We start from the raw sequence: 10,436 nt of genomic DNA on the forward strand, positions 1-10,436 counted from the left end.
TAAATCTAAACTAAAAAAAAAACATATCTTTCGCCAAGCATTCGAATAATGCATCTCATAATTTGTGACTGCAGTTGCATCTGATCAAATGCACATTCTTATTCATTAGCTTGGGTTAAACTAATTAATTTTACTTTGTTGGATCAGCAGTTATGCTAATGATGTCTCTGTGTTTCTCTGTTTCTGCTGGATCTTCATCCCGTGGTAACTAGGATTTACACAAGCTCCAGTCTGGATCCAGAACACCTGAGAAGAGATGATGCTGACCCTCAGAGGACCTCAGATGATGCTGAACCTGAATCAACAACAGAACTAACAAATATTGATACAAATGTGACTGAATCATATAATAATTATTAATTAATAATATTAATAATGTTCATCGTCTGGTTGACTACTTTTATTTTTTTTCTGAAAATTCCTGTCATACGCACACAAACTGACAGTCACCACCATAAGCTACTACTAAATATTGAAGAAACTTAATTTTCTGTAAAGTTGCTTTGCAATGATTTGTATGGTAAAAAAGCACTATACAAATAAACTTAAATTTAATTGAATTAAACTTGAATATTTTGTTGCAACCATATTCCATACAACGATTTCTACCACAACTTTACTTAACAATTCAACAAATTAAATGCATTTAATTATTTTTATCAAATGTCTTACTATTAAGGATGTGAAAAAGGACAGATTATCATAATTAGAGTTAAAGTTGAGAACAGGAACAGGGATGTTTTAATTTGTTCACACTGACTCAGCGAAGCTCATAAACACCTAAAGCTGTCAGATAGAGTGCCAAGTAAAAAACAGTGTCAGAGTCCAGGAGAGTATGAAAGACGTTGTCAGAATAGTCCATCTGTCATCAGTGATTCGGCCGTAATGTTATGAACAGGGGGTTAGCCATCTAACCTAACCTAATCATCTTTTCAGAAGTGAGGGGGACAGAAATCACACACACACACACACACACACACACACACACACACACACACACACACACACACACACACACGCACACACACACACACACACAACACACACACACACACACATAACATTATGACATATAACATTTCTGTAATCTATATAGCCTACTAGTCAACAGTTTTTTAACAGTAAGATTTTTAATGTTTTGAAAGAAGTGTCTTCTGTTCACAAAGCCTGCCTTTATTTGATCCAAAGTACAGCAAAAGCAGTAACATTGTGAAATATTTATACTATAAACAACTGTTTTCTATTTGAATATATTTTAAATGTAATGTATTCCAGTGATCAAAGGTGATTTTCAGCATCATTCCTCCAGTCTTCAGTGTCACATTAATCAGAAATCATTCTAATAGGCTGATTTGCTGATGATCAATATTTAAAACAGGAGTAAATTTTTTTCAGCATTCTTTGATGAATAGAAGGATCCAAAGATCAGCATTTATGTGAAATAAAAAGCTTTCGCAACATTATACACTATATCATTCGAAAGCTTAGTCAGTATATATATATATATATATATATATATATATATTTTTTTTTTTTTTTTTTTTTTTTTTGTTAAATAATTATAGAAATTAATACTTTTATTTAGCAAGGATGATAAAGACATAATTTTACAAGAGATTTCTATTTCAGATAAATGCTGCTCTTCTGAACTGTGTATTCATTAAAGAAACCTTTTTTTCTTTTCTTTTTTTTTTAGCAGCAAATCAGTATATCCAGATTATTTCTGAAGGATCGTGTGACTGAAGTATTGATGCAAAAAAAAAAAAAAAAATCGGCTTTGAAATCTCAATAAATTACATTTTGACGTATATTCAAATAGAAAACAGCTATTTTAAATAAGCTAGTAAAAATATTTCAACATTTCACTGATTTGCAGTACTTGGATCAAATAAATGCAGGCTTGGAGAACAGAAGAGACTTCTTTAAAAAACATTAAGAAGCTACTGTTCAATAACATTTGACTGGTAGTGGATACTATAGGCAACTTTAACTTTTCTCGAATTTCTAGCTTTTAATTGGCTTAGAAATCTATAACTGCTGGACAACAACAAATAATAATGACAATTTTGGTAGGCCAACAAATTCCAATTGACAATTGCGCAGTGTGAATGTGCAAAGACGTGATCTGAGAGAATTGGCGACACCCGTGAGATATTTGGCATGCTTGAGTCTTTGCAACTTTACAGATCTTCTTTATGCACCAAGAGCTTTTAACACTTCACAGAGAAAGGAAAACATTAAATTGCAATATATGACCTCTTTAACACTCACACATTGAACACTGGAGATTTTGCTATGTGCATTTATGTGATTAAAGATCAGATCACACAGGCAGTTACAGATGTGTGCAAAAGCATAATGAAGAAACTAATAAAACCAGTTAATGCAGAAAATCCACTGCCATATGATGGAGCTCAAAATGGATAATGAGAATTTATTTATTATTTTATTTTTTATGTTCCTTGAATAAGCATTACAGTCTTCATTGCACCTTTGAGCATTTTTTGTATCATGCCACCATAAAGATGTTTAATTAAGATAGATTTTGTGACATTTGTCCTTGTTTGTACAGAAGCAGCAGGTTGCCTGAGTCGGACACACATCACTTTCACTTTGAAACACATAGATACAGAGATAATTATTTGTAACCATAGAAACAAGCATAATCAAACTTAATAACATAATCAGAATCAAAGGAAACCAATGAAGACAACTTAAAATTATGACAATATAGAATCTGAAATAAGCTAAATGGTTGATTTAATTTAATCAAAATATTTTTAGCATGAATATAAAGATTTTATTTTAGCTTTGTTTAGGCATAAATACTTAGCAGTAACTTATTTTAAATTCATAACAGTTATTGTAATCCTGAGATATGTGAACAATGTGAAATTATAACATTGGCCACTGGGGTTAGGGTTAGGGTTAGGGTTAGGCCATTTGGGATGTTTTATGCTGCAAACATTTTTCTGTACCCTTCCCCAGATCTATGTCTCAATACAATCCTGTCTCAGACAACTCCTTGGACTTCATGGCTTGGTTTGTTCTCTGCAGTGTTTACTGTGGGTCCTTCTATAGACAGGTGTGTGCCTTGTAACTATGCAAATAACAAATAAACACCTCTTGACTCTTGAACAGAAAACAATAACAACAGCCAATTCTGCAAATTATTTAAAGAAAGCGATTGTAAAAAAAAATTTCTTCAGCCATTTCTTTCTTCCACAGCAAAAATTAGCATTGGAATGATTAATAGTTATTTTTTTTTATTTTTTTTTTTTAAAATTCACTGATATATTTAAACAAAGGAAATTACTGTAAAAGATAATGATGGAGTCTCACTTCTAATACTTCAAATTTACATAAGATTTAATGATTAAAGTATCTGTAAGTTAGTTAGAAATCTTCTCTTTTTTGTTGAATCTGACACAAAGTCTGTGAGGATTTGTAAACCTTGAATCCAGCATAGAGGGGTTCAGTAAATGTGGTGTTGTATGTGTGTAAGTGTGTGAGTGTGTGTGTGTCAGAGACGCTGTAGAAGGACAGAATGCCTGCCTCCCAGTCTAGATACACTCCTACTCTATTAGACAGTGGCGAAGGGGCAGATAAGTCAGTTCGTTTATTATTGTGCCAGACAGTAAATCTGTTATCAGAGAAGTCCAGACTCCAGGATTTATCATTGTATCCAAACCTACATGCACTACTTCCCTTCCTTTCGATTCCTTTGTATGCCACTGCTGCATGTCCCCAGTCGCTCCATTCAACCTCCCAGTAACAGCGTCCAGTCAGACTCTCTCGACACAGAACCCGCTCACCACCAACAAACCTCTCTGGATGATCAGGATATGACTGCGGCTCTTTCACATATGTTGCCCTCCTGTTCTCATCAGTCAGAATGATGTAATTGTTTGCTGTGTTTGGATCCAATGTGAGATCACAGGCATCTGAAGACAAGATGACAGATGAGAAATGTGTCAAAACAGTTTGCATCACTTTTTCTTATGTACGAGAGACAGAGAATGAAACAAGACCTACATTTTCTCAGTCTTGGAGTGATTCTAAAAGGGCCCCCATGGTCCATACTAAAGAAAGAAAATGTTTGATTATTTAGAAAGTAGACAAGTAATACTAAGAATATGACTAGCAATCACTGATATATGCTAAAAACTCCAAACCCATCTAAAGTCTATTAAGCATCAGTGCTAATAGTAACAGTCTATGTCCACATCTCTTCTTCCTAGAATAAGACACATTTAAAGTTAAAAGCTGGATTATAAAAAAAGGATTATATTTATCATAAGTGTTTGAATCCAGAATGTAAAATGATTTATTTCTCTCTCAAGGCATAATCAGGAGTGTTACAGATAGATAGATATATTTAATTAATTAATTGATTAATTAGTTAATGTTAACAATAAACCTTTAATTAACACACACAAATCAACATATCAGCTTCCGTGCATACTTGAGTATCTGCAGTTTATAGTGTGGATCCTGCAGTTTGTGTTTGAGCAGCTGGACTCCTGATGGTCCTGGGTGATTGTAGCTCAGATCCAGCTCTCTCAGGTGTGAGGGGTTTGAACTCAGAGCTGAAGACAAATAACCACAGCCTTCCTCTGTCACCATACAGCCAGACAACCTACAGACACACAACAACAGAAAGATATTCTACAGATATATATCAACAAACAGGTCATCTACATACACAACTACAGCCTTTCTCTGTCACCATGCAGCCACACAACCTACAACGTAAAAAATGATACACTATATTTACTCAATAAAATAGTTATTAAAATAGTAAAAACAGATTAAAACCAATATTATTAATTAAATTCAACACATAGGAATTGATTAGAATTAATTAAATGAGATGCTCAGGACTTAATTTGTGCCGGAACAAGCAGGTTCCGGATCCGGCACCTAATTTTGGCGGATCCCTCTCCTCCGGGTCAGAGTTTTTATATGGCAGAGTAGAGCCCTGCCTTTCAGCCCGGGCCTGACTTTTTTACGCCCTTGGACCTGGCTTCGGGCCAATTTTCACGTCATAGTTCAGACGCAGTTTGGGTCTGTTTTAGCCTTCTATTTATTTTTATATTTTAGACATCCAACAATTAGTGATGAATAATAATAATAATTGCCATGCTGGTGGCAACAACACAAGACCATGCTACCGCTACTGTCAAGAGCGAATAGACATTGTTTCAGCAGCAGCAGTATGTAGGCTTGTCGCAAAGGACCAGCAAAAGTATCTGCCATAAATGTGACAGGTGGAAATACTAAGGAGATAAACCATCTTCTCCTTAGACAAGCCTTTAGAGAGAAGTACATCTATATGGATTATGATTATAATTAAAGTGTTTTTGTTTTATTTCCTTAAGTAGACTGTGGCGAGTGGGGCGGGGCTGAGGGACGTGGGAACAAGGAGTGAGGCTGGCGGAATGATTGGGAAATCAGCGACACCTGCGACCCACCGCCAGTCTCGAGTCCCACGTAGGAGATGGAAGGATATGAAACTGGAGCGATGACAGTGAAGGACGAGAGAGGAACAGGCCTGGGCTTTTAGTTTATATTTTGCTTTTTATTTGTGCGCATCAGTCATCCGTGAGGGGCTGATGCGCTGTTTTGTTTATTTTGTGATTATTAAAGTTTCATTTTAATTGTGCGGCCGTCCGCCTGAATGGGGAGGAGCAGGGAACGGGGGACTCCTGCCGGCTGCCCAAAACCGGAGGAGCCGTCCACCGGGCGGCGGAGTGTCGCGCTGTCCGCCGAGGGCCGTCCAGTGCCACCGCCAGGCACCGCGGAGGAGATCACCCAGTTGGTGGAGGGCCGAGCAACAGTGCGTCTGGGAACCGGAATTTTTTTTCCTCTCTCCCCTCTCTCGTCTCTGTCGCTGGATCCTCGAGCTCTCAACGAACCTCGTCACTCCACCCGCCTCCACTTAGACTGACGGGCCGTGCACAGCCTGGAGGAGACAGATCTCTGCTTTAAGAGCAGACAAATAATTGTTTGAATAGTACAGCATTTCTTTACTCAAACACTATGCCTGTTTTTGTGTGTTTGAAGACTGGAGAAGTAAGTTTTTTTGCCATCTAGCCAATATAATTTTTGGTCCTAGGTTGTAGAACCCTGCATTTTACCCCAAGCTAGATGAGGCCCAACTCATTTACACCCCTAAGGTTGAGCTTTGGGCCAAGTTTAGAGAAATTAAATGAAATATAACCACCTTGCCATCAAAAACAAAATTGAACTATTTTAATGGCTGCAACAGCATGCTTTGTAATGGGGAAGAGAGAGAGAGAGAAAAGGTAATGGGAAGAGAATTTTGGCAAGCTGTTGGACAAGGGCCAGGGCCGGGCTAGGGCTTTGAATTGAGGCCTGTGTAGGACTCTAATAGGGAGGAACTTGCATTCTGAAAATAGGTGTCAGTCACCTGGCACCACACAAGAAACAGGATGCTACAGGATACCATGGCCACATCTGCCCCATAGCATCCATCCCTAATGGAGATGGAGATGTGAGGGAAAACCAGAGGAGACAGTGGGTCAACCTGACTGAGGCAAAAAAGTATATTTTGGCTTGGCTGTACCTCTGCCAAATCAACTTATGCTGCCCACAGCTGAAACTATTGACTCCACTAATGCTGGAGACACATTTTGTGTTCTACTTTGCATTCAGCTGCCCTCCTGCAGTGTTAAGCTGGATGTGCTAGTGCTAAAAAGGACATTACATGAATCCCTAAAAGGTCCATGAGAGGATGAGGAATGGCACAACTGGCTGAGATGGACTGCAAATAATAATAATAAATAATTATAATAAGCATTTTCTTGCCTGAAGCTTATTTTTTCTCCTCTAGTGTTAGTCTGTCGATGGAGTACATTTACTCATGTTAACACGTTTTTACTCACCTCAGTATCTCCAGCAGACAATTTTGACTCTTCAGTCCATCAGAGAGCAGCTTCACTCCTGAATCCTGTAGGTCATTGTTACTCAGATCCAGTTGTCTCAGAACAGAGTTTGAGGACTGAATAGATGATGACACAATTTCAAAATCCTGAGCAGTGAGATTACAGTCAGCAAAACTAGGGGGAAAAATACAAGGAAGTAGGTTGTCACTAATTGTATTTATAAGTATATCAGCCAAGGACGAGTGAAGTATACAAATGCCATGTGATGTTTAGATATTGTAAGTATTTTAAATCTTTTATCACAAATTTAACACTCACTTAGCTTTTGTGCAGTTGATCACAGCTATTATTAATCTTCCTCTCCCCTCATCTGATGTGTTGTATTTCTTGAGATCCAGCTCATCCAGCGGCTCCTCGGACATCTGAAGCATGTAGGTGATTGTTGAGCAGTGAGCAGCAGAGAGTTTCTTCTCTGAGTGTTTGTCTGAATTCACAAACTCCTGGATCTCTCTGGACAAAGCCTGATCTTTCACTTCCAGCAGACAGTGAAACAGATTGATGGATCTTTCAGTGGAGAGTCCATGTCCATCTTTGATCTTCTCTGTAATATACTGTGTGGTTCTCCTGATGCTCTCTGAGCTGTTCTCTCTGTGTGTCAGTAGATCTTGTAAGAGTCTCTGATTAGACTCCAGTGAGATGCCCAGCAGGAACCGCAAGAGATGATCCAGGTGTCCAGTTTCACTCTCAAGGGCTTTATCCACTGCACCTTTGAGCAAATTTTGTACTGAAACAAAATTGTTAAGTCCCTTCATAGTTGTACTTACATAAAAATAAAACACATGAAAAGCTGCAAGAAACTCCTGAATGGTCAGATGAATGAAGCTGTAGACTTTCCTCCTTTGAAATACCCATTCCCCCTTAAAAATGTCAGTGCAAATCCCAGAATACACTGAGGCATCAGTGACATCTATGCCGCTCTCAATTAGGTCCTCCTCATAAAACATCACATTACCCTTTATCAGCTGTTTGAAAGCCAGTTCAGCAAGTTTCACAATCACTTCTCTGTTGGACTGCTGGAGTTTGTCTGGATGTCTCTCCTCATACTTCTGGTTCCTCATGTTGATCTGAATCAACAGGAAGTGGATGTACATTTCAGTCAGAGATTGAGGGATTTCTGCACTCAGATCTTCTTCCAGGAGCTTCTGAAGCACAATGGATGAGATCCAGCAGAAGACAGGGATATGGCACATAATGTGGAGGCTCCTTGCTCTTCTGATGTGTGAGATAATTCTTCTGGCTTGATACTGGTCACTGATTCTCTTCCTGAAATATTCCTCCTTCTGAAGGTCATTGAATCCATCGATTTCAGTTAGACGGTTGATATATTTGGAGGGGATCTGATTGGCTGCTGCTGGTCTGGAGGTGATCCAGATGAATGCAGAGGGAAGCAGTTCTCCTTTTATTAGGTTTGACATCAACACACCCACTGATGAAGTCGCAGTCACATCGCAAATTTTCTGAGCGTCTGAAAAAATCAGTGTGATTCTGCTTTCATCCAAACCATCAAAAATGAACACAACTTTACACTCCTCATAAATCTGTGAGTCCAGATCTTGAAGTTCAGGATGAAAGTTCAGCAAAAGTCTGTGAAGACTGTACTGATGATTTCGGATCAAGTTCAGCTCTCGAAATGGAAGCACAAACATGAAATCTACATCCTGATTGGCTTTTCCCTCTGCCCAGTCCAGAATGAACTTCTGCACAGAGATGGTTTTTCCGATTCCAGCAATGCCTTTAGTAAGAACAGTCTTGATCTGGCCTTTCTCCTCAGATCCTGCTTTAGCTGACGCTTTAAAGATGTCATTGCAGTAGACTGGAGTGTCTTGTGAGTGTTTTGTTCTGGCTGTTTTCTCCATCTGTAAAACCTCATGTTCTTCATTCACTCCTTCACTCTCTCCCTCTATGATGTAGAGCTGTGTGTAGATCCTGTTCAGAAGGGTTTCATTCTCTTGGTGTTTGATTCCCTCAAATAATCTCTCATACTTGTTCTTCATGCTGTTTTTGTGTTGGTCTTTGCATCTCTGAAGGTGATCATTCACTGGTTGGCCCATGACAGCTACTTGTGCGTCATCTACCCTGAGTTCAGAGGGCACTGGTGCATCACTGAAGTCATTGTGTAGAGACATAGATCTGTTACTCTTCACAGACACAGAACAGGTTTCTGAAGTCTCTGTTCCCTGTCTTCTGCTAATGCTGCCAAAATCAAACAAAACAACATTGTATTCATACATTTTGCATACCTTGAATGATCTTCAGAATTACATTGATTCATTTACAAATAAGGAATACCATAAAAATGTTTCCAAGACAAGAGAAGTGCTTTAGACATCTGGGGATTAGACATTAGACATTAACGTACATGCTTGTGTTTTCAAGAGAACAATGTTTATGTGTGGTTAGTGAAAAAATAAGGTTAGTGAACATTTAATTCACTTAAATAAGGCCATAAAACACATACAGTACATTTTGTCGCAAGACTTTTAAGAACTGGATGTGGTAGACTACATTTTTGCTATAAAATTATGTCAAAATCATCATGCTCACTCAATCACAATATATATAACTTCTGAAGAGATGGCACAAAGTGCACCCTGTTTGTTTTCTTTATTTTACAAAAGCACATTGTTTTGTTATTATGAGTCTATACAAATAAAGGTAGACCCTTTATAGATTCAAATTATGTATTGCTCTTATATGTGCAATAAAAAATAACAGAGTAATTTGCAGTCTTTTTGGCGTTGGTCGAGCCCAGACACATGGAGTAGTCACAGAACATTTTTTTGATTTTTCTTGAAAAAAGACTGCACTTCAGGTAAAGACTATGCCAATTGCTAAAATGGTTAGTGTCTTACCTGGGGTCAGAGGTCAGTGTTCCATCACTGAGTTTAGGAGGATCTTCATTCATAGATGCATCACTCTTTGTAGACATACAGCTTGATCCAGAAGATGAATAAATAATTTTAGGGGCAATGCCCTCATCTTCTCTCCCATTATGGCGACTCATTTTAAAGTCACTGTCTTCACAGTCTAAAAAGAATGTTGAGAGGTTAATTTTGGACCTTTTATGTCGGAAACAGATTTTAAAAGTTTTTGTAATAATCTGAAATTTGTATTTTTTTAAATAGAAAGACCTGTCAGAGTTTGAGTTTTTAATGTTTAGTATAGTTCACACAACATAAAATGTTTTTTTTTTTGTTGTTGTTGTTGTTTTTGGTTGGCATTGTGGTGAAGAGTAGAGCTTGAGATTAGGTTGTCAATAGGTGCATACACACATGCATATGTTCTATGATTATTTGATTGTGAAGGGTAGAAATGCAGACTATATAGACTGTGTAAATCATGTGCATGTCACGGATTTGCCAGTTCCTCCTGCACTCACAACCACTTATCACAATCACCTGACTTTTAATTTGAAGCACTTGTCACTCCTCATCATGCACTCACTACAAAAGTCAGCCACAAACACCA

The 10,436-nt window shown here is 38.0% G+C and overlaps 1 protein-coding gene across 1 annotated transcript; it reads right to left on the bottom strand.

Annotated features, from left to right (window-relative positions):
• Nucleotides 1-2,462: 2,462 nt before the first annotated feature.
• Nucleotides 2,463-10,008, bottom strand: LOC127950436 (NLR family CARD domain-containing protein 3-like). The gene is made up of 6 exons (XM_052547484.1): nt 9,821-10,008; nt 7,227-9,161; nt 6,909-7,082; nt 4,466-4,639; nt 4,036-4,082; nt 2,463-3,944 (listed from the first exon to the last, which is right to left on the bottom strand). Exons 1-6 carry the CDS (start codon nt 9,970-9,972, stop codon nt 3,397-3,399), a joined length of 3,030 nt encoding a protein of 1,009 aa, XP_052403444.1. The 5' UTR covers nt 9,973-10,008; the 3' UTR covers nt 2,463-3,396.
• Nucleotides 10,009-10,436: the final 428 nt, after the last annotated feature.

The sequence above is a fragment of the Carassius gibelio genome, chromosome B2 (genome assembly GCF_023724105.1).
Source record: "Carassius gibelio isolate Cgi1373 ecotype wild population from Czech Republic chromosome B2, carGib1.2-hapl.c, whole genome shotgun sequence".
In the NCBI taxonomy this organism is placed as follows: Eukaryota; Metazoa; Chordata; class Actinopteri; order Cypriniformes; family Cyprinidae; genus Carassius; species Carassius gibelio.

Coding starts and splice junctions, on each gene's coding strand:
- LOC127950436 (XM_052547484.1), bottom strand. CDS start 9,972: ATGAGTCGCCATAATGGGAGAGAAGATGAGGGCATTGCCCCTAAAATT. Junction 4,640..6,908: donor TGTCTGCTGGAGATACTGAG/GTGAGTAAAAAC, acceptor GTGTGTCTGTAG/GTTGTCTGGCTGTATGGTGA. Junction 3,945..4,035: donor CACTCCAAGACTGAGAAAAT/GTAGGTCTTGTT, acceptor TCTTGTCTTCAG/ATGCCTGTGATCTCACATTG.